The following is a 24,841-nucleotide window of genomic DNA, read 5'->3' as shown; positions in this document are numbered from 1 at the left end:
CCAGGCGCAGCATTGCCCCTTGACAGTCGCAGGGTGTATGCGGGAGACGCCTGTGTGTAACTGACACGCCTGGCGGGGTACCGGTCCCCAGCCCCTGTCCGCCCTGTGGCACGCCTGACGGGGTACCGCTCCCCAGCCGCGGCAGCCCTGGCGGGGTTTGGCCCCCCAGCCCCTGCCCGCCCCGTGGCACGCCTGACGGGGTACCGCTCCCCAGCCGCGGCAGCCCTGGCGGGGTATCGCCCCCCAGCCCCTGCCCGCCCCGTGGCACGCCTGACGGGGTACCCCAGCTCAGCCCCTGCTCTCAGGCACCTCCAGTCTCTGTATCAGAATGGGAGCAACCTCTGCCAAGAAGGAGCAATGAAAGTCCACTATCCGACAGGCCTTTGCAGCGCCCGATCCTGCCCGTGGCAGCTTTGCAGAGGCGGCCGGTAACGCGGGGCAGCTTAGCCGGCCGGGACGGAAGAGACGTCAAGCAGAAGGCGGAGAGAGCAGCTACGGGAGGACGGCTTAGGGCGAACATACGGCTTCGGAGGCGGGGAGAGCGTGCAAAGGCCTTGCCAAGGGTGGGAGGCTGTTTTCATCTCCGCTGTGTCTGCTTTGTGTCCCTCTCCAGTCTGTGGGTGCATCCCTTGACTTGGGGAGGATACAGCATGGCTAAGAAGCGCAAAGGTTCCCTGCAGCAAGAGACTGCGAGCAAGAAATTCAAGGCAGAGTCTGCTGCAGCAGCCAGCAGGGCCCTCCAAGCTCTCAGGCAAAAAGGAGAGGGTGAGTGTAAAAGCAGACTATTTCTTGGGTCAGAGCCTATTACAAGCAGTTGCATAAGCATCAAGGAGAATATATATCAAAGAGAAGCAGCCTCTGAACCAGATGGCAGACTGGGGGAAAGAGATTCATTTGAAGGGACATTTCCCCTTCCCACAAGATGCTCATTAAAATTACTTTAAAAATGCTTTTTAAGTGATCCTTCTCAGCTGATGAAGGATTGTGTGTAATATATTTCAGTTAGACGTTTAAAATCTCACTTGTCTTTTTAGAGTCTCCCTCATTTAAATGTTAAGTTTTGTAAGCTTCAAGTCTGCTGTCCAAAGTGCATTTTGAAGAACGGAACAAAATTCTCTCTTTGTATTTATTTTTAGTTGCATTTATTCTGTGAGCTCAGTTTTCTGTAGGAATTTTACAGGAGGTTTTTTTTTTTAAGTAATCAAAAGTTTCTTTAGAATTGTTTTTGTTTCTATTTAATTTGGCTGCTTCAAGATTAATAAAATAGAGCTTTTGAAATATTAATCAGAGATATATCCCCTTTAAAACACAAGCTGATGGCATATTCACTTATGAACCTTTCTAAAATTCACTTATGAACCTCTCTAATCTGGAACTCTCATGTCCGGCAAACTCTGTAATCTGGCATGATTTTAGTTAGCTGGACAACTTTCTGTCATAGATGTGAGTAAGTTTCCCTTGGTTCCATAAAGTCTGTTTACAGCCACCAGTCCTGGCGCTCAGTGTTCTGTGCTATTATTTAGCTCTCATTTACCCCAAATGTCTTATAAGAGCCCAGTAAGCAGTCAAGGTGTTGGTAATGTGCTCGACAATATTGACCTCCCATCCAGAAAATTCTCTTGTCCAGCACTCGCCAGGTCCTGAGGGGTGCTGGACAAGAGTGGTTCAACTTGTACTATACTGTTCTTTGTTTTGTGTTTTTAAACTTTATCTGTTGATATGTAGTCCCTTATATAATAATAATAATCATGTGATCATCACTGATTTAGCTTTTTTCCACAGCCCCTTTTAAACTGGGTTAGAATTAGATGTTACATAAGCAAAATAGTTTCCTTTCTAGAACTGAAAGAAAATTCTAGTACTGTCAGTAGACAATAGAAGATTATTTAACTCTTTTCTTTGTTATGATTAAAGAGGGGGATCAAATTATTTGGTCTGCCAGGTGCAACTAAGAAGAACTAAAACTAAAGGGTCTAGGTGGAGTACAGCTTTAATAAATGCATGTCATTTCAACAGATCTTTAGGGCATTATCCTCAGTGTAAAATATAAGTGTGGAATCCAGAGCATTCTCAATGCAAAAATAGAATTTGACTGATTTCCACAGGCTGATGTACAATGATTAACTGAAAGGAATGCAATAAAATCTTAAATCCTAACCCAGTATTTCTCGTGCACTCTCACTGATGCTCATAGTTAATATTGTACTGTGGTACCTTCTGTTCCTTCACTTCATCTTCCTTGAGTATTATTTCTCTCTGGATTTTACATAGTTCTAGAAGATGATGTGGTGTGAATTCCAATCAGTCTGTATCATTCCTTAAATTATAGGAGAGGCCCTTTGTCCTGTGTTTTGGATTTGGTTCTGCAAAGTGCTCAGCACTTTGAAGTCATGTTCAGTGAAAATTGAGGCCTCAGAAAATCAGGCTTCTCAAAAACATGCTGTTTAAGAAATAATGGTTTTGAAGTCAGTGTAGGCCTTGATATAATGCAGGTGTATTCTGGTGTCCGTGCTAAACCCCATTAAAGAAAAGTGGCTACTCTGTGGACCCAGGAATGTGGAGTCATGGAGCAGTTCACAGGATTGGGGCCTTTTTTAAAAAATAATATTTAAAGTATAAAAAGCACTCAAATTTTCTCACAAACTTGCTTTTTAATAAATTCTTTGAATTGGAACCAATATTACTAGTTTCAGAATTGGGTTCATTGTGGATGTGTAGCAACAAATGTGATATTGCCAGTTTCAGCTGTTCAAAAATGTGTTGGGTCCCCTGGAATACCTGGGATTGATTTAAAAATCCCGAGTCTATAAAAATATAAGGTCATCTTGTTTGTCTTCTAGTGCATTGTGGTATATTTGGGTCCCATTTTCAAGTTTTGCTTGGCTGCTTGTGCAATACTGAAAGTTGTTCCAGCTTCCGTAGCAGTCCAGTGTGAAGAGGATGCAAAGATGACACTTCAGTCCCCAGTGAGCAGCAAAGCTTTCTCCAAATTGGGATCATTTTAAACTAGTGAGCTGAATGTCAGAGTCATAGGCATGGGAATCCTGACTTCAGCTAGTAAATGATTGTAAATGTAGTTTTGGGGGGAAAAAATCAGCCTCCCTGCTGGCCCTTCTCTACTATAATGATGGAGAATGCAGTATGCTGTGGCCATAATCCTGCAAGCACTTGTGACTTCAAGCAAATAGTCCTTTCGCTCATGCATTGGCGTCAGTGAGGCTACATGCATAAGTAGTTTTATCTTGTATATGCAAGTGTCTACCAGAACAGTTTGTATGTCATCTTGGACAGCAGCAGTCTTCCTGGAATATGGAATAACCCATATGGGATTAGGCAAGTGGCCTTTTTTCCTTATATAGTCACTTTGAAACATCTTACAGATATAAAACAACTGTTCGTATATAATGTACGCCAAATTAAAAAAAAAAAATCTGTGGAACCATGTTGTATTCTAAAAAGGAGAAAAACCTTTCACATTAGGGAATCTGCCCATCAATCCAGATGCATTTGCACATAATGCAGCTTGCACAATGGTTCTCCCAGGTGTGATGAGGAAAATGTCTTGCTATTGTTACCAGAGAATCCTCAGAAGAGAAGTGCTTTAAATCAGTCTTGCAAAATTGTACTTGTCTGTGAAAACAAACCCTTTTGCTGTAGATGAGTATAGTATTTGTTTTTCAGCCACCGTCAGTGATAAGGGCAGGGATTTTCCATCCTGTGTATTTTGGGCTTTTAAATTTCCCTGATGGTTTTGCTTCAGATACCCATTCTGTTTAACATTGCATGCTTGTTATGAACATATTCTCATTGGCAGTATGTTCATTTTAAGCCTGGATTTTCCTCTGCAGCCTGGAGAAATATGCAGGCTCCGTTGGCGTCATTGGGAATTTTTATTATTGACTGATTTCTGTGTAGCTATGATTTCACTCTTTGACATGTATTCTTTCCCTTTGATCTAAAACAGATGACTTTGAGGAGGAAAAGCCCAGTACTAAGATGAATCTCTTAAAAGATCCTGGTGGAAATAAGAAAAAAAAAAGAGCTTGTGACTCTGGTGGTCATAGCCAGCCAGGTAGATCTTCAAGACAAAAAGGAGCAAAATCAACAGAGAAGGAGAAAAATAACATATCTGTAAAAAATGGAGGGAATCTTAACAAAGGGGAAATGTGTAGGTAAGTTAATTGACAGCATCAGCATAACAATCTGGAACAATGTTTGTGTTCACTCTTAGATGTGTTCAGTTAATGCCCAGTTTTGCAAACACAGGTTCATTTCGTTGTACTAATATAGTTCTGAGATTTGCGCTTGAGCATAATTATTTCAGGTGCATGGTTATTCACAGGATCAGGCCATTGTGTTTATGTAGATCCCCATTAATTTCACTGTGATCTTTTAAGGGTGTGGGTATCCATCCCCATGGAGAACCTTACAGGATGGGGCCCTAATGTCACATACCGCACTGGGAAGAATGTTTCCCCATGTTTACTGTTCTGCTTGTCTCTGTGGCAGAGATGTTTTACTTTACAAGTACAGATACATTCTTTGTATTTGTGGCTTGTCAACTATTTTAAGGCTTTGCACCTGCTATTTTTAATACAGATATATTTGTTTTTATATTGTTTTATTCCCATTCTTAAATCAGTTGGCAAACTACAAACAGTATCTGTTAAAGCTTTCCTTTGTTGTCTTTTCTAATGCTGATAGTGCTTTACCAAGCTCCTCTCACCAGGAGACAACTTTGAAGAGACAACCAGCTATTAAAAAAGAAAGGGAGGACAATGAAGATGATGATGATGGCGGAGATGGAAGTGAGGATGAGTGGGAGGATGTGGAAGGTAAAGAGTCTTTTGCAGTGACCTTATCAACTGTTTGGCTCTCAATATTGCAATATGCTTTTGTTCTCAGTGATGATTTATTTAATTCTGGTGCAGCCTCTCTCAGCTTCAGATACTTTCTGCAGTCACTTTTATGGCTATGGATTTTTCTTTCTTTTTTTAAATGGCTTTCTTAAATAGTAGGAAGAATTTAATCTAGTATATGGATCAAGATTTTGAACATTCCAATGTTCATGGGTGTTTAAAGATGGGGCCAAATTAAAATCAGTATACTTAACAGCAGGTGGAATTTTAACCTCCTATATATTCAGGCACAGACAGTGGATAAGGGGCAGATTTACCCGTTTTCTGAGTTTACCGTATACTTAAAGTTCCTAGTAAAATTTGCCCTGGATTTTAGTGTTGCTGCCTACAGAACCTCTATATCTTGGCCCTTGTTGCTCTTGCCTCAGAAAGATACCTGGGACTCTTTTATGCATGACCGTTAGTGTTACTAAGACCCATCTAGTTTGGATACCAGTGTCTGCAAAAAGAACAGCTAATAAGGTTTATTTTACAAATAACTGTCTGCATGTAGTGCTCCTGTAAGGTGCTATAGAGAGAGCCCTGAATCCAAAGTGTTGTGTCCTCACAACAAACGCAACATGGCCCATAGCAATGCAACGCCTCCCTTACACTCCTCTACCAATGTCCCTAAATCCACTTTTGAAGTACTTGTTTGTCTTTGGGCTTTCTGCTAAGGGTGGGCAACTAAGAAGAGTGAGAGGGCTGCATGAGTGGTCCTCCTTCATTTCAGTGGGCCACAGCAGCTGTAAACAGCTGATTCACTGCATTCCAGCTCTTGGAGGGAGGGGTAGCAGTGGGGACAGAGTGTGAATCAGTGGATTCATGGTAGTCCAAAAGTGCTAGGAGGGAGGGGAAGGGGAGTAGGCTCTAGAGGAGATCCTGGCAATTATAGACCGATAAGTTTAACATCAGTACCAGGCAAATTAGTAGAAACGCTAGTAAAGAGTAAAATTGCAAGGCACATAGAAGAGCACGAATTGTTGGGCAAAAGTCAGCATGGTTTCTGCAGAGGGAAGTCGTGTCTAACTAATCTACTAGAATTCTTTGAAGGGGTTAATAAACATGCGGACAAGGGGCACCCAGTGGACATAATATACCTAGATTTCCAGAAGGCCTTTGACACGGTCCCACACCAAAGGCTTTTATGTAAATTAGGTGGTCATGGGATAGGAGGAAAGGTCCTTTCATGGATCGGGAATTGGTTAAAAGACAGAAAACAAAGGGTGGGAATAAATGGTAAATTTTCACAATGGAGGAGGGTAACTAGTGGTGTTCCCCAGGGGTCAGTCCTGGGACCGATCCTGTTCAACTTGTTCATCAATGATCTAGAAAATGAGGTAAGCAGTGAGGTGGCAAAGTTTGCAGATGACACCAAGTTGTTCAGGACAGTCAAAAGCAAAAGGGATTGTGAAGAACTACAAAAAGATCTCAGCAAACTGAGTGATTGGGCAGCAAAATGGCAAATGAAATTTAATGTGGGTAAGTGTAAGGTAATGCATGTTGGAAAAAATAACCCAAATTACACGTACTACATGATGGGGTCAAATTTAGCTATGACAGATCAGGAAAGGGATCTTGGAGTTATAGTGGATAGTTCTCTGAAGACATCCATGCAGTGTGCAGCGGCAGTTAGTAAGGCAAATAGGATGTTAGGAATTATTAAAAAAGGGATAGATAATAAGACAAAAGAGATCATACTTCCCCTATATAAAACTATGGTACGCCCACATCTCGAGTACTGCGTGCAGATGTGGTCTCCTCACCTCAAAAAAGATATATTGGCATTAGAAAAGGTTCAGAAAAGGGCGACTAAGATGATTAGGGGCTTGGAAAGGGTCCCATATGGGGAGAGGCTAGAGAGACTGGGACTTTTCAGTTTGGAAAAAAGGCGATTGAGGGGCGATATGATAGAGGTATATAAAATCATGAATGGTGTGGAGAAAGTGAATATAGAAAAATTATTTACCTTTTCCCATAATACAAGAACTAGGGGACACCAAATGAAATTGATGGGTAGTAGGTTCAAAACTAATAAAAGGAAATTTTTCTTCACACAGCGCACAGTCAACCTGTGGAACTCCTTGCCCGAGGAGGCTGTGAAGGCCAGGACTCTATTAGGGTTTAAAAAAGAGCTTGATAAATTTTTGCAGGTTAGGTCCATAAATGGCTATTAGCCAGGGATAAAGTATGGTGCCCTAGCCTTCATAACAAGGGCAGGAGATGGATGGCAGGAGATAAATCACTTGATTATTGTCTTCTGTTCTCCTTCTCTGGGGCACCTGGCATTGGCCACCGTCGGCAGATGGGATGCTGGGCTCGATGGACCTTTGGTCTGACCCAGTATGGCCATTCTTATGTTCTTATGTTCAGTGCGGGGCTCTGATGCCCCAGTGCATGAGAGGCACATGAGGGAGGTGGGGAAGATAGGGTGTGTGGGCCACAGGAGGACTTGCAGTGGGCTGCAGGTTGCCCACCCTCTTAAATACAGCATGTCTGTTTGTTTAAGGTAGCTTACCAAAGAGATGCCAAATTATATCTACTTTTGGTGGTCTAATCTTGGCTATATTTGAACAGGTGACCTAGACCGGAGAGATTCCCTGGGGCTATTGATTGTGTGGTATTAATTTTAATATTACACTTGCAGAACTTGAAGATCCTGTCCTGGATAAGTCAGGAGAAGCTGGTGCCCTTCCTGCACTGGTGCTGCCCAGCAAACCAGTTGAGATAGAAATTGAAACTCCAGAGCAGGCAAAGAAAAGAGAGAGAAGGTAAGATTGATTATTCAGTGGAGGCATACACCAGTAGATAGAACAGGAGGGCGATAAATTGGGAGACTTCTCGTTTCGAGCTCTTGTTACTGTCTGATTGACCTTTTTTGTCAGCTGGGGTAAATGCTCATAGCTCCTTGATATGAAGCCACTTGAGTTATGATGATTTAGAGTAGGTGAGGATCTATCCCATGCTCTTTAGATGAGCTTACATCCAAAACTTGAACTGAACTTAGTGGGAAATTAGGATGCCCAGAACCTTAGAAAATCAAGCCCTTAACTTCATTGTGTCATGCATAAAATAGGGATAAACATACTTCTGTAAAGAGATTTGAGACTTGTGGATGGACTGGTGGTGTTATAATGTAATTATACATATGACTATAGATGTCTTCTTCTTTCTTCCCATTTCCATAAGATTTTAGTAGAGCAGTACCCCTTCAGTAAATTCACTTGGGAGCAGCCCTTTTAGATCCAGTCATAAGTTTCGGCAGTGAGGCTAAGAATTTACATCTGGGCTCATAGATCAATGAATACTTGTCACAGTTAGAATCTTGTTACCTGTGTGTTGAATTTTTCTTTCCCTATCACAAAGGCATTGTGATGGTGGAGTAGATAGTTAATGAAAAGTACTACATAAGTACTAAGTGTTTTTTATTAGTTTGTTGCATTCCTTTATATTGGCAACTCTTTAAATCAGGGCACCAAATCTCAGTAGTAAGATGTTTAGCGTTCATAGTTTTTTAATGACATCTCCACCTAATGATTGTCTTTATAGAATTGACTGAACTTTCCCAAAGCATACACAGGTCTTAGTGTAAAACCTGGAATTAATTCTCTGAAGCATGCTCTTTTTTTGATTATTCCAAATCCCAATCAAGAATCTGTAAAGGAGGGTCCATGGGACACTACAGCGTTCATTTATTTTATAACATTTTGCAGAGAGAAAAGAAAAGCCGAGTTTGAGATCTATCTCCGGAGAATGATGAAACGCTTCAACAAGGAAGTTCGTGAAGACACACATAAGGTGAGGTTTACAGAAGCAGTATGGTGGAGAGGGTACATATCATGAAGATTTTGGAACATTTGTAGAATGTTATTGAAAAGGCACAGTGACATTTAGAGCCAGTTTTAATTTGTATGAGCCGTGGACTTGCCTGGAAATTACAGGAAAAAGGAAGCAGAGTTCCAATCACATTCACGTGGTGGTTTCTCTCAGATCATCCCTATCACTTGCATAATCTGCATTACTGAAATTCAGGAACAAAAGAGAAGTCAGTGGTCTGTATAGGATTAGCTGTGTAATTGGGCGACTCCTGCTCGTACTCATGGAGTTAAACTATTGATCATATTTGAAGATACTGTTGAACAGTCAAGGGATTTTAATTCAGATTTTTAAAGTATGTTAGGTACCTAACTCTCGTTTACATCAGTGGGAGGTAAGAACGTATATACCTTTTGAGGAAAAGGGTCTTTATCACCTTCCTCTGGAACGCTGATTGGTGAGATGGCCTTGTGTTCAAGGCATTGGGGCTCAGGATCTATTTTCAGTTTCTATTTCGACACAGATTTCCTCTGTGCATCAGTTCCCTATTGCTAGGTCCAAGGATATGACTTTCCTACTTCACAAGAATATTGCAGAAATAGACCCATTAATATATAGTGCACAGATATTAAGATGACGGCAGCCAGATAAGTACCTAAATATATTGAATTATGATTTTCTGTTAAATTGGGAAGGCATATGTACATAATTTTTGCCATTGTTAATGGCAGACCTCCTTCCAGCTTTTGTTTCTGTTTTTTGCATTAGCTACCGGAGAAGGGTGGGAAATCCACTACAGTGAAAAGTACTTTAGAGGAGGAATAGCTTTTGCTTCCGAAATTACCTGCGGAGATTAATATTGCTTCTCCTCTCAGGGGGAAGCAATGGCAGCTGTTTCACATGTACAAGACAGAAAGTTGGTGTTGTATCAGTTTGTGTCTATAAAGCAAATAACAGGGAGTGTTTAAATCAAAGCTAATCAGTGGTTCAAGATGGTAGAGGGATGTATGGTTGTAAAAAAAAAGGGAGCTTAACTGGCACTTCATTTTGGATCAACTTCAGATACACACTCATCCCTCGTTAAACTAATACTTTATTTACGAGTACTCGCTTAAACGAGGGATACATATACTTACCTTTTGTTCACTGGATGAGTGAACTCTCCCCACTAATACGAGACTTACCACCTCCCTGCGGCTCCAACCTGCCACAGCCTGACCCCCCCCCCCCGCCGGCCCTGTAGACATTAAACCACTGTAACTTAAACCCCCCGCCAGCTCCCACACACCTGAACCACCGCAACTTAAACCCCCGCCAGCCCCCATGCATCCGAACAGCTGAAATTTAAACCACCCTGTCAGCCCTGCTCACCCAAACCACCAAAACTTAACCCCTCACCCCGCTGGCCCCGTGCACCTAAATTGCCGAAACTTAATCCCCACCCCCGCCAGCTCCACACACCTGAACTGCCAAAACTTAAACCCCCTGCCAGCCCCATGCACCCGAACCACCGCAATTTAAACCACCCAGCTGGCCCCCGCACACCTAAACTGCTGCAGCCTTAACCCCCTCACTGGCCCTGCAGACCCAACCTGCAGCAGCCTGAATCTCCCCCGGCCCCTGGGAACCCAACCCCCCACCATGTTTTAATCCTCCCTCCCACTCATGTCCCCAAACTGCCCCCAGCCTTTAACCCCCTCACAATCCCGGGTTCACACTTACCTTTCAAAAGCAGCACCACCTGCTGCCACTCCGAGCACTTGGAGCCAATCAGAGACTTTTACACGTATTTTAGTAGGAATTTAGCATCCCTCTTACGAGTTTTCGCCTATGAGCTAAAAGTTAGGAACCAATTGTGCTCGTATAGCGAGGAATGAGTGTAGTTTAAAATCTGCTCTTCGTATTTTTCCTGTCTTTATTTCACTTCTTTAATAATTGTGCCATGGAGAGGGAATTGAAACAAAGATCTTAGAACTGACAGTTGGAAGGACAGAATTTATGCTCTTCCAGCAAAGACTGAATAGGTCATACTCTCCTTTGGCTTTCCTGGCTACAGCTCCCTTGAAATCCTTGGCTTCTCCCTCCTCATATAGCTGTTGGGTCAGATTCATGCTAGTAAGTTAACTGTAACAGAGTTGGTCCTGAATTAATATGGCTTGTTGTATTAGCTGAAGAGGCTTTGTATTTGCCCCATGACCAGCTGTTGAAGGATGATAAAGTAACTCATTACACCTAAAACACCAGCTGTTTCAATCTTAAAATGTATTTTTTTGCAGGTTCACCTGCTTTGTTTGCTAGCAAATGGTTTCTACAGGAACAGGGTCTGCAACCAGCCAGATCTCCAGGCCATTGGCCTTTCCATCATTCCCATCCACTTCACTAAAGTGCCTGCAGATCGTGTAGACCTTCTCTTCCTCTCCAACTTGGTGAAATGGTAAGAACCTCCATTGTAATCCAGCTCTCTTAGGTTACTATTGAACTTTTGAAGTGACACAAGGGTAGAGATCAGTGTTTGATGAGTGTAGTCACCCAAGTTGAAGTGATTTTATGTAATGTTACTTTTTAAAAGGGAGGGTGAACTGTTCAGCAGAGTAGACACTAAGTGTAATTTCAAAACAAAAAAGCAGTCCAGTAGCACTTTGAAGACTTAACAAAATAATTTATTAGGTGATGAGCTTTCGTGGGACAGACCCACTTCTTCAGACCATAGCCAGACCAGAACAGACTCAATATTTAAGGCACAGAGAACCAAAAATAGTAATCAAGGTTGACAAATCAGAAAAATATGATCAAGATGAGCAAATCAGAGAGCAGAAGGGGGAGGGGAGCGGTGTCATCAAGAATTAGATAAAGCCAAGTATGCAAAAGAGCCCGTATAATGAGCTATAAAATTCCCATCCCAGTTCAAACCATGTGTTAATGTGTCGAATTTGAATATAAAAGAGAGTTCAGCAGCTGCTCTTTCCAAACTGTTGTGAAAATTCCTCTTCAGTAAAACGCAAACTTTCAGGTCATTAACACAATGGCCCACTCCATTAAAGTGCTGGCTGACAGGTTTGTGAATCGGGAGTGTTTTTATGTCTGTTTCATGCCCATTAATTCTTTGTCTAAGAGAATTTGAAGTCTGTCCAACATACAAAGCATCTGGGCATTGTTGGCACGTGATGGCATATAGGATGTTAGTTGAGGAGCATGAGAATGTGCCCATGATTCTGTGAATAACCTGGTTAGGTCCAGTGATGGTATCCCCAGAATAGATATGTGGACAAAGTTGGCAACAGGCCTTGTTGCAAGGAGAAGTTCCAGGATTGGTGTTCTTGCGGTATAGACTGTGGCTGTTGGTGAGAATCCTCATAAGGTTGGGAGGTTGTCTGTAGGAAAGAACAGGCCCGTCACCTAGGGCCTTCTGGAGTGTGGCATCCTGATTAAGGATAGGTTGTACATAGGTCTTTAATAATACGTTGCAGTGGTTTGAGTTGGGGGCTGTAGGTAATGACCAGTGGTGTTCTGTTCTTGGCTTTTTTGGGCCTGTCTTGGAGTAGCTGGTCTCTGGGTATCCATCTGGCCCTGTCGATTGTTTTTTGTATTTCTTCTGGTGGGTAATTCAGGTTTATGAATATTTGGTAGAGATCTTGTAGTTTTTCGGTCTCTGTCAGTAGAATCGGAGCGAATGCGATTGTACCTGAGGGTTTGACTGTAAACGATGGATCTAGTTGTGTGTGAAGGATGGAAGCTAGAAGCGTGTCGGCAAATACAGTAATCAGTGGGTTTCCGGTAGAGTGTGGTAGTGATCAGGCAATCCTTGATTTGTACTGTAGTGTCCAGAAAATGTATCTCTCGCATGGAGTAGTCAAGGCATAAGTTGACGGTGGGGTGCAGATTGCTAAAGTCTCTGTGGAATTCTTCTAGCGTCTCTATACTATGGGTCCAAATCATAAAGATGTCATCGAGGTATCATAAGTAGAGGAGGGGTAATAGGGGATGACAGCTGAGGAATCATTGTTCCAGGTCAGCCATAAATATATTAGCATATTGTGGGGCCATGCAGGTGCCCATAGCAGTTCCACTAATCTGGAGGTATAAATTGTCCCCAAATTGGAAATAATTGTGGGTGAGAACAAAGTTACAGAGGTCAATCACCAGATTGGCTGTGGTGACATCAGGGATGGTATTCCTGATCACTTGTAATCCGTCTTCGTGTGGGATATTAGTGTACAAAGCCTCTACATCCATGGTGGCAAGGATGGTGTTGTCAGGAACCTTTCTGATGTTTTGTAATTTCCTCAGGAAGTCAGTGGTATCTCAGAGATAGCTGGGAGTGTTGGTGGCATGCGGTTTGAAGAGGGAGTCTACGTAACTGGATAGTCCAGTGGTAAGGGTGCCAATACCCGAAATGATAGGGCGTCTGGGGTTTCCAGGTTTGTGGATTTTTGGGAAGTAAATAGAATAATCCAGGTTGGGGCTTAGATGGTGTGTTTGAGTGAATAAGGTCCCGAGTAGCAGCAGGGAGTTCCTTAAGTAGTTGTAATTTCTTTTGGAATTCCAAAGTGGAATCAGAGGAGAGAAGTCTGTAAAAGTTGGTGTTGGAGAGTTGTCTGGCTGCCTCCTGTTCATAATCTGATTTATTCATGGAGATACCATAACTGGACCTAACCAGGTTACTCACAGAATCATGGGCACATTCTCATGTTCCTCAACTAACATCATATATGCCATCATGTGCCAGCAATGCCCAAATGATTTGTATATTGGACAGACTTCAAACTCTCTTAGACAAAGAATTAATGGGCATGAAACAGACATAAAAACACTCCCGATTCACAAACCTGTCAGCCAGCATGTTAATGGAGTGGGCTATTCTGTTAATGACCTGAAAGTCTGCATTTTACTGAAGAGGATTTTTCACAACAGTTTGGAAAGAGCAGCTGCTGAACTCTCTTTTATATTCAAATTCGACACATTAACACATGGTTTGAACCGGGATGGGAATTTTATAGCTCATTATAGGGGCTCTTGTGCATACGGCTTTATCTAATTCTTGAGCCCCTCTTCCCCCCGCCCCTCTGCTCTCTGATTTGCTCACCTTGATAATATTTTTTTGATTTGTCAACCTTGATTACTATTTTTGGTTCTCTGTGCCTTAAATACTGAGTCTGTTCTGGTCTGGCTATGGGCTGAAGAAGTGGGTCTGTCCCACGAAAGCTCATCACCTAATAAATTATTTTGTTAGTCTTTAAAGTGCTATGGGACTGCTTTTCTGTTTTGATAATATATAGACCAGCACGGCTCCCTTTCTAAGTGTAATTTGTCATTCTTCAAGGTTTATTGCAACTTTCACTATCAACAGTGAACTCTCTGTTGATGATCGAGAGAGCCTGCAGTCCACTTTAGAGAGGCGCTTCGCTATCTATGCTGCAAGAGATGATGAAGAGTTGGTCCATGTGAGTGACTTGAAGTCTGGAAGCTCTTGAGGTTGCTTGGCTGGGTTTGAATGCCAGATGACTGGGGTTTCTGCTGAAGAGGTTGCAGGTTAGGCTCAAGGGGTGAAGGTGCATTTGAAAAAAACTGATAGGTCATGTCTGAGCCTCAGTTTTCTCTTCATTTTTTCTTTGTTTTGAATGTACCCTTTGTGCTTTGAATGACACATGCCTCATAATGTGAGAAAAACACCCACCAAGTTCCTGTTGGGATTAGCTCCTGGTTTAAAGATGTACCCAACTGAAGGTCTGGTGCTTTTGGCCCTCTGTTCTATGCAATGTCCAGCTGGGTTCCAGGTGTAATTGGTCCTGATACTTATAGCTTTATAGGTAAGTATGTGCATTCGTTCAAAATCTTTTTACTCAAGTCTGCTCTGGAGGGCAAAGCAACTATAAAACCTCATTAAACAGCTCTCTAAGGATCCTTCTTGTGGAAGGAGATTCCTGAGGTCACAGTGCCCTTTCCTGGTTTATGGCTTAGCAGGTATATATGGAAAAAAGAATTGTGACCAAGATATCACTGCACTGAGGCAAACCTCAACCATTGGAATAGCACGTCAAGGCCTAAGGCAGCAAGATGTGAGTTAGAGCAGCTTGGAGGCTCTGCCTGACACTTGTTTTTAATGCACCTGTAATATGTCAGCTTGTGACTTGGGAACCGGAGTAAGGGCAAACTAGATTCATGTCTTTTCAGTTCACATAGGGGTATTCATGAGCACAAAAGCAAGCACAGAGGGAAGGCTTCCTGTCCTTTGGGAGAGCAGCATGTGAACTGCCATTTTCCAGGTATTCTGCCCACAACTCCATCATGGTCCTTGGAAACCTGAGAAATTACAGCCTTGGTCTAGTTGAAGAATGTCTTTGTTGTGTTGGAGGTGCAGATACCTCAAATTAGGAACTGAGAAAACACACTTGCATACATTGGTGGGAAAAGAGCACAGACTAAGTGAACTGTGCTTCGGTTTCAATGTTTCTTGTTAGAAGTGATCTATTCTTGCCCATTTCTGCTGAATTCCCATATGATAAAATAACAGATCACCACTAATACTACATTACAGGCAGTAAACTAGCCCATATAAATGGCAGATGTTTTTGTTTAGTAATTTATCGTTAGCATACAACATTTATTCAGTCCTTGAGAAACATGACATCTGGCCTTTATCATTTACCTCGGGAATGAGGAATTGAGAAGAAGAATGGTTCAGTGTTTGGGCACTAGCATAGGATTTGGAAGAACAGCACAAGGTCCCACTCAATTACAAACTTCTTTTGTAATCTTAGGCAAGTTATTTAGCCTGTTTATGCCTCTATGCGCCATATAGCACTTGGGGATGTTTTCAGGATAAATACATTAAATACATATATTGAGACAATCAGACGCTATGGGTAATGGGTGCAATGCCAGTTTGACAAATAATGAAATGAAATTTTATCAACACATTGCGCCAGGTGAAAGATCTAGCTGAAAGCTCTGTTTTGGGTTGGACTTTGGCTCTGATGTGCTTTTAAGCTGGTTGTTCATATTTTAAAAGAAACAAAACTCAAGCCTTCTATTTCTTTCTTCAACAGATATTCTTACTTATTCTGCAAGCATTACAGTTGCTGTGCCGGCTTGTGCTGTCTCTGCAACCCATTCGGCTGAAAGAGCTATCGGGAAAGGTCAGGTTCATTGGTATTGTGAAATAAAGGAATTGAGTATTGTAGGGGTCTGTTCTCTGACTCAGAGATTGATTGTTAGGAATGACATGATGTTAATGAAGAGGAAAGAAATATGCTAAATATATTAAAAAAAATCTTCTTGACAATGAGCTGTATTAGGGCAAAGTTGAAAGGGTTGAGCTTAAGGCATGATGTGAAAGTGATTTAGCCAGGGATCATGTCAGTGCAATGTTTCCACCCCCTGTGGCTAATGAGGCTATATACCCTGAGACTGCTGCTAACAGTTAAGGCTGGCTGGACACACTCTTGTTTTGATGCGAAGATCTTATTTTCAGTTTAGCGTATGCATGTTTCTATTCAACTTAAGAAAAGAAAAATAAGCCAGGTTTAAACTGACTTAAGTTTCCACAGTCTTTCCATCAGTATAAATGTAAAAATTTAGCGCCACACCTCATGTTAAACTGGTGTGATTGGAACAAGGACCTAAGACATATGTTGTCTTCCACAACATGTCTTTAGACATCAAGTTGCCTGGGATTTTTAAAACCAGGCTGGATGAAATGCTAGAGTTGGACTGAAAGATCTAATAGGTCTTTTGTATCGCTGACATCTCTGGAGACTAACAAACTCAGATCCTTTAAAGTCAACCAGCCTGTGTATTTAGGTGATGTTCTCTTAGCTGCGGTCTGGGGTAGGGGATACTGAGTACAGATTCTTGAAGTACCTGAAGTGGCCCTCTCCAGCTGTTTGTAGTTCCCTAAAACCGTAGATTAACAGCACTGTACTGTATTCATAAAGCTTTGTTCTGCTTCTCCTAGCTCAGTTAGTAGAACTTGGAATTTGTCTAACTTTACTGTAGAAAAAGTCAAGATCCTCTTTCTTGTTTTCAGGGCAAGCATTCTTCTAAGAAGCATTCTGCCAAAACCCCCAAGGCTCCATCCAGGAAAATCTCCTGCAAAGGAGCCAAACAACAAGAGATGCCAGAGAGTGAAGATGCTGACCAGAAAGGAAACACCTCTGGAACCAAAAGGACAAGTAAATCAAAGCGAATCAAGGGCATCCAGGAACAAAAGGAATCCAGAAATGATGAGAGCAACCAGGGAGAAGAGGAAGGAGCCCACAGGTCCAGAAAAAGTTGCAGACGTAGAGTGACCTTAAATAAATCTTACAAAGAGGAGAGTGGAAGTGAGGAAGACAGTGACTCTGAGTTTGAGGCTTCGGAAGAGGAGGAGGAGGACAGTCATTTTTCTGATGAGGATTTTGAAACTGAAACTGTCTCTAAGAAGCAGAAAAGATCATCAGGGCCCCACAAATCAAGGATGGCAGTTGAGAACAGCAGGAAAGCCAGGTCTTTGGAAACAAAGGGGCCCAAGAGTTCAGGTGGAAATGAGCAACTGCTGGCAAAAGCAGCTTCTCCAGGCTCTTCTAATACACCGAGGAAGAAGAACAAAATCATCTCGAGTGACGATGATGATGGGGAGCAGGAAGTGGAGAAAGTGACAGGCACAGATCAGTGGCTGGAAGTCTTTGTTGAGCGGGAAGATAGGTGGGTATGTGTGGACTGTGTTCACGGCATCGTTGGTCAGCCCACTCTGTGTTTCAAATATGCCACCAAGCCAGTTTCCTATATTGTGGGGATTGACACCAATGGGCATGTAAAGGATGTAACACAAAGGTACGACCCAGGATGGATGACCTCAACAAGGAAATGTCGTGTGGATCCCCAGTGGTGGGAAGATACACTGAAACCATATAAAAGCCGTTTTGTGGAAAGAGAGAAGAAAGAAGACAGAGAGGTAAGCAGACACCAGACATTTGGGTCATTTTATACCAAGAGCCAAATCCTGACATCCTGAGTTTGGTAAAAGTCCAACGGAGATTTTCCTTGAGAAGGGATGCCTGGATTTGGTGCTAGAGTGTTTGCTGTATTTGTATGCAGGTGTTTTAAGTCTGGGATCATTACAAAAACTAAAATAAAAGGGAGGCTGTTTTGGAGAAACTGGAGAGGATAAATGTAGAGGACAAACCCATTTTTAAATTGTTGCATAGAACAATGTTACCCTTGTAATTAAACACTAAACCATGCTCATCTGTTGTGTAATTCCATCAACACTAAAGGGGATACACCAAGGGTGGCTTTTGTCCGTTAGATTACCTCTTTTTTGTAAGGGGTTCTGATTTTTCATTTGATCATATTTTTAATGTAATTTTCCTTTGTTTTGTAAAATGCTGATGCAGAGGATTATTGATTTCTCTGTTATTTGCATGGGTCACAGTTTCTAGTTAAGCTTCAAGACCAGCCATTGCCAACATCCATTGGAGAGTATAAAAATCACCCACTTTATGCACTGAAGAGGCATATCCTGAAATATGAGGCCATCTATCCTGAGACTGCTGCTATCCTAGGATACTGCAGAGGAGAGGCAGTATATTCCAGGTGAAACATACATGTTTGTCTTACTTTAAATGCTATATGTAGGTAGCTAAGTTAATTGAATGTTAGCAGGATGGCTCTGTGTGTCCTTGCAATCCACTGGAAGCATATAGACACTTGCTTTGTTCTGATCTCTGCAGAGACTGTGTGCACACACTGCATTCCCGGGACACCTGGCTGAAGCAAGCTCGAGTGGTAAGGATTGGGGAAGTGCCCTATAAGGTAAGGAAGACTGGGTTCACATCATTGCGATGTGCCTGCCCTTTGTGAATAGTCATTGCTTTTATACCATCTTCCCATTGGATAAATAGACAGGATTTGTATGGGGGCTCTCTTACGGGGTTGGAGATAAAATAATTTCCCTCCAGGCTGCAGGTAGCTGCCCTGCTACTGTGGATTCATCAGCCAGGCCCCACTCTACATAAGACCCACACTAGGTGCTCATCACACTCTTGGAGACCAGCCCTGTTTGGGAGCCTCCTGCCTCAGAGAACTGCATTTGATTCTATTCAAAGCCTTCCAGGGCCCTTCCTTGAATTGGAAGAGTTGACCCCAACTTGCCCACAATGTGCCCAGATGTGCCAAGTATAAACTATAAGTGATGGAGGTCAAAGCTCTAGAATATTCACCCCTTTTCCTCTTAACACCCGTCTCTTTCCAGTCTCCCAAGTAAAATGAGACCCCCAGATTAGCACCTGTTTGTTTCTAAAGTGCAGTAAATGCAGTCATTGTGTTTGCACAGATGGTGAAAGGATTTTCGAACCAGGCAAGGAAAGCACGACTGGCAGAGCCTTCAAACAGGGAGAAAGAGGATTTGGCACTGTTTGGCCTGTGGCAGACAGAGGAGTACCAGCCTCCTGTGGCAGTGGATGGAAGGGTAGGCAGCAAAGAAGAGAAAGTGTGTGTGTGGGGGGGAGGGGGGAGGACTGGGAGGTGGGCGTATGAATGCAAAAATCTGGAATGAAGACAGGCTTTATTTTTCTAGAGCATAGGCCCAATCTGCAGCCCTCAGGATCCCTAAATTCTGGGGTGTTCAGTTCTCAGATTTGTAGATTTAGTTAACATCCCAAATTTAGTTAGCCACACCTGAACTATAACTCCATTTTTGTGACAGCAAATAAATAGGGAATTCTGTGCCTGTAGTTCTGGTTTTTAGAAATCAAAGCTTTTATCTAAACAGAAGTGAATTAAGCTAATTCAGCATAAGGCACTCTTGTTTAGGTATAAGAGCACCCACATATGGAGAAAACTGGGAATAGTTAATCCACTTGAAATTCACGCTCTGCCTTTTTCTGTTGATTTTTGTGTGTAGATATGCCCTTAATCACAAAGCGCAGGTAACAGTAAACCAGGGTTGTTGAGATGGCTAAAATTGCAGTTGCTTAATGTCTGAAAATGTGGCTTGTGACCTGAATATTCAAGAACTGTTGCCAGAGCTTTGTTATTCTGACATTCAGAATAAGGGTGACCAAAAATATACTTGTATCTGTTTGTGAATAAGAGCAGAAATTTCCATTCATATCCTGCCTCAGGATGAGTCTTTACTTTTTTCACTTTCATTTTTCTATAACAGGTTCCCCGGAATGAATATGGAAATGTGTATCTCTTCCTGCCCTGTATGTTACCAATAGGCTGCGTGCAGCTAAAGCTTCCCAACCTGCATAGAGTGGCACGCAAACTGGATATTGACTGTGTTCAAGCCATCACCGGATTTGATTTTCATGGTGGCTACTCACACCCAGTGTATGTGATGTGCCTGATTTGTTGGACCTATGAACATTTTTGTACACTGCATTGTGGGTGCTCCATGCTAAGGGGTATATCATGCCATTTTCACTGGCAGCTGCTGTAGAGGCAGAAAACCTCAGGGCAAGCTGTGGCACATGATATCGTAGAATTTAGCTAACAGCCTGTACTTTCATTTCCATTAGCAGCCTGCTCTTGCTCTGGAAGAATAGGGGAAACGCCCTTGCAGATGCACTATGTGGGATACTCTGCTTTCTCTGTTAATTCTCAGCAGTCTTCTGTCTGCGATGCCTTGATATATGTTGGCTGGCTTGCCCCCTTCTGCTAGCACTTGGCCTGTTTTGCTGTTGCAAAAGCTGATAGGTGAATGTGTTCTCCTTCTCAGTACTGATGGCTATGTAGTCTGTGAAGAATACAAAGAGGTGCTCGTTGCAGCCTGGGAGAATGAACAGGCAGAGATAGAAAAAAGGGAAAAGGAGGTGAGAACTGTTTTCACCAAGTGGTTATTTTTATATTGAACAATAAGTTGCCTTAACAATCAAATATGTGAGGGCTATGCAACTATTAAACACAGAGCTGAGCCAATGTAAATGTGTAGCGGTCACAATCATACATTTTAATTGAACCACTTCTCCAGATGGTGTCTGATATCCAGGCTGAAGGGATATACTTGGCCCGTTATGATAATGCAGCAATCTCTAGGGTGCATCTTAGCAGCTGTTACACAGTTACTTAGAAGAGAAAAGAATTCATAGCCTGAGCTAAATTTTAGGCATAATACAATTGCACAAGTGGAATTTGCCAGGGATTGAGCGCATTCAAAACTAAACATAAATGGCCATGATATCTGTGTAATATTTAATGCAAATGATGGCCCCTTTTTTCAATATTCTTGGACACTGATTCAGTACCGACTTTGAGAAAAGTGTTGAACTAAGTATTGCCTCAGAAATGAAACCCCCGTATCCTGCAGTGTCTGCTGACATGTTCTTTTGGGGATTCTTCTGTGAATCCTGACCAGTCCTGACACTGGTTAGCTTGTAAGATGTGATATTGCAAAAAGGTATGCCAGCTGCTGACAGTGAATAGAATAGAATACATATATATGATGGAGTAAATACAGCGATTCCTATACAGGTATCTTTTAAAATACAGTGATTTTTGGTTAATAGGCTTACTGTCTGCTTAAGAATGATGCAATACATATAAATTAATGTACAGAATTTCGCCATTTTCTTTAAATACTGAGTATCTTTCACAAGGTTCTGAATATATCAGAGTTCTTGATTTTTAAGGATTTCTTGTTTTGAAATAATTCCTCATAGAAAAGAGAGAAGAGAGCACTGGGGAACTGGAAATTGCTGGCAAAAGGACTTCTCATAAGAGAGAGACTGAAGCAACGTTACTGCAAGAAGGTAAGAATCATGGTGTATCTTTGCTACTAGTATGGAGTTGTTAAAGTGAGAGTTTGCTGACCAGGCAGCAATGTTCCCTCTGTGCTATTCTATCCATGGGTGGAATAGGGTGGGTTTTTTTAATGTGCACTGAAGCATGTATGAATATACACCAGTAGAATCACAAAACCTAGCTGTGGGCACTCTGCTAATCAGCTGGGCAGCCCTTGAATCTCTGTCGAGCGCATAACTTAAAGGGAACAGGGCCAGGCAGTGCTAAGACCTGTCAGGAAAACAGCAGTGGAATGTGCACTGGATTCTTGAATCTGTTTTTTTTCCCTCAGAATTTAGAATCTCTTCTTGCGCATAGGACAGCCCAAATGAGTAATGTGAGCAGGATTTGGGCCCTTCTGAATGGCAAAAGGGACGGGAGGGGCAAGAAACAACTACGTACACCGATTTGTTTGAAAATGTCAGACACTGTAACTTGTCTAGAGCTCCCTTTTGCCTTTCTGTATGTTCATTGTGCCTGTGAAAACACATGGGGAGTTATCTTAGCAGATGAAGGTAACCTCAACATCATTGCTGTCCCATTAATGCAGCCTGATCAAATCTCTTTCCACACAGTGGTGGGTGTTGGTTAAGATCACTACGTGCTTAGTCATTTGATGGATGACAAATGTAACCAAATGACCCTGTCATGATTTATATCCAAAATCTTAAATTTTCAATTAAAACATCAGAAAATTTCCAAAATCTCTTCATGCAAAATTCTCTTTCCCTCTTCTCACACTAACTTTAAATAGAGCTCATACTGGATTTGGAACAAGAATTCATCTCATGTGAGTTGAAATCTCATCCCTGTTCTCAACATAAGCATTCTCCAGCCAGGCAACTTGGTTTTGTATTGTGGCTCCATAGTTCTGACAGCCATTTCCAGTGCCTTTTTTGTCATTTAAAAAAAGAGCCTGTACTCAGCCAGCACACTGCTCCCCACTCCAGCCAATCCCATGGCTGGGGTTGCAGAGTTGCTGGTACTCAGTACCAGCGAGTACCAGCCATTTCATATTTGGGATTGCTTACTCCAAATCACACACAGTTTTCAGAGGAACAAAAAGAGCTATGTGGGTTTGTGTTATGTAGTGGAATGATTCTGTCCTTAAATATGTTTCTCATCATGCTTGGTGATAAATCAGATTTTACAGCCAGTTTATTTTTCCACTCTCTTGACTAGTGAATATTCTTTCTGAACATGAGTTAATGCTGTACACGGGAGACATTGACTGATACGGCTCTGTGTTGACAATTACATGAAATATACCACTTGTTTGCTATGGATCACTGCTGCTAACTAAAGCAGCATCTTTCAAAGAAATACCACCTACCATACATACTTATTTTTTTTCAGAGTGAGGCATCTGGATCTATGATGGAGAAAGGAGCTGGATTCTCTTCTGATGAAGGGGAACCAAGCACAGAGACTCCAGCTGAAGACGTGCTTGTTTCTTGGCCTCAGAATCGGCAAGTAGAGGAACAAAGAAAAGAGAAAAAAGGCAGAAAGACCAAGCGGGAAAAGAAAGGAGAAGCAGCACACTTGTTCCCCTTTGAGAAGTTGTGACCTAAACAGACTGCTTAATCCTTTACGTTCAGTTTCCTAATACACGGACAAAGATGGCTGGTTTCTTTAAAACTATCTTGTACATAATTTCAGACCTAGGAAATGTTTTTCTACTAGTTGCCTGATTGGGACTGAATATGTCATAATTATATAAATAAGAGATGTGGCAGTAGATAAAAAACACATGGCAACAGGAGCCTACTACTCTGCTTTCAGTTCCTCAGCGTACACGCATTTCTGGTAGTCAGAAGTGGACACTCTCTATGGTGTAATCTTAAACCTCTCTCTCAATCCAGCATTGAGTTTTATAAAGGTAAGATTAGATTAATTTTATTATTTCTTTTAGAGTCATGGGTACCTGTTTTTCCTTTTATCTCTGGAGCTTTGAGGACCAGATTTCTAGATTGTATCTGAGAAGAGTAATCCATCCCAGCTGTTCTTTCCTTTGACAAGTATTGTCAATCTTCCAGTAAACCTGTTTATTACACGTTCATCACTGCCTTCCCCCAAGTTTTGTTTACTGAAAAACAGAAGAATGGATAGCTGCTATTCTGGAATCCTTGGTGTACTCTATTATTGGCCTGTTTAAAAAAAAAAAAAACAAAAAAAACCTCCTTATTGGCAGTTAGCCCTTATTGTTTCAGGTTAGAAGTGGAATAATCCATCACTGGATCAAGCAGCCTGTCAGAACTATAACATCTACCTGTTTGGCAAAGGATATAAATTTTTCATTTTGACTTTTTACTTTTCACTCCCTAATCTTTTCCATGTAGCCATATTTTTTTTTCTAGAGAGAGGTCTTGAAATAATTTGGGACACATCTTGCACTTTTTAAAATCATCACCTTATTAAACTAACTTTTCACCCTTAATGTGTGTTCACTGTCTGCATATGACAGCTATGACAGCTTGGACAAGGAAAGCAGGCAAGTAACTTTCAGTTGGGGTAGAATCTACAAGGGCACCCTTGACAGAAGTCAGTGACACTTCTAAAACCATTATCCATTGCCTAGAGCAAGTTTCACTGTCTCGCTGTAGCACAGTGCTGTGTTTGTATTCTAAATGCTGTAAAGGAATGTTTAAATCAAAGCAAATTATGGGATTAAAAAAAATACTTGATCCTAAACTGACCTACATTTAAGAAAATGCCTGGTTATAGAGGCAATACAGTAATAAGAAGAGCCTGAAACTTCCTTGCCTTATGTTTTGGGCTCAAACTCATTGTAATTCTAGTGGAAAGATTAAAAAAGAAAAAAAAAAAAGCTTTAGTACATATGTATATGTAGAAAAATATTTTTATACTGTTTTTTGGAAAAAAAATAAAGTTAACACAGATCAGTCTTGTGCATGGTCCTTTTTATTTCTATGGCCCTTTCTCTTGTGTATTCCCAATGAATAATTACTAAAAGAAAAGCAGTGACCTTAGGCAGCTTAGTTGTCACTTTTGTATAACAGCAGCAGTATTGTCTGAGAGTGTTCAAAACATAAGATTGGCTTGAAATGTGATATTTTCCAAAATAAGTTTAGGGCTCTTTACAATCTGCTCTTTGAACTTTTAGAATTCATGTCAAACTTTTTAAAATAAGGACTAGAAATTATTTTTAATGAACACAGATTCTCAGGTAACTTCTTGACTGCAGAGACTTCAAGGAAGCTTACAAAAAATTTTGATAATACTGCAATAATTACCACAGGGCCCCTTCAGGATCTGGGCTCTCTGTACTGTATACTGTGTGAGCAGAGGACGTGCTCATACCCTGAACCATTCAGCATAAAGGCTAGAATCTGACTCTCACTGAA

At 41.7% G+C, this 24,841-nt stretch overlaps 1 protein-coding gene across 3 annotated transcripts; it reads left to right on the top strand.

Annotated features, from left to right (window-relative positions):
- Positions 1–517: 517 nt before the first annotated feature.
- On the top strand, positions 518–24,584 carry XPC (XPC complex subunit, DNA damage recognition and repair factor). 3 transcript variants are annotated; one of them, XM_075006168.1, is made up of 16 exons: positions 518–765; positions 3,965–4,172; positions 4,705–4,835; positions 7,546–7,669; positions 8,612–8,696; positions 10,991–11,148; positions 14,035–14,155; positions 15,761–15,850; positions 16,741–17,646; positions 18,127–18,287; positions 18,425–18,506; positions 19,027–19,161; positions 19,858–20,027; positions 20,416–20,509; positions 21,356–21,445; positions 22,833–24,584. In XM_075006168.1, the coding sequence occupies exons 1-16, from the start codon at positions 651–653 to the stop codon at positions 23,040–23,042; spliced, it is 2,880 nt and encodes a 959-aa protein (XP_074862269.1). In that variant the 5' UTR covers positions 518–650; the 3' UTR covers positions 23,043–24,584. The 3 variants fall into 3 exon arrangements, with proteins under 3 accessions (XP_074862269.1, XP_074862270.1, XP_074862271.1); XM_075006169.1 differs by lacking the exon at positions 20,416–20,509 and having other exon boundaries at positions 22,833–22,970; XM_075006170.1 differs by lacking the exons at positions 19,858–20,027; positions 21,356–21,445; positions 22,833–24,584.
- Positions 24,585–24,841: the final 257 nt, after the last annotated feature.

The sequence above is a fragment of the Carettochelys insculpta genome, chromosome 11 (assembly GCF_033958435.1).
Source record: "Carettochelys insculpta isolate YL-2023 chromosome 11, ASM3395843v1, whole genome shotgun sequence".
NCBI lineage: Eukaryota > Metazoa > Chordata > Testudines > Carettochelyidae > Carettochelys > Carettochelys insculpta.
This window is presented reverse-complemented; position numbering and strand designations above follow the sequence as displayed.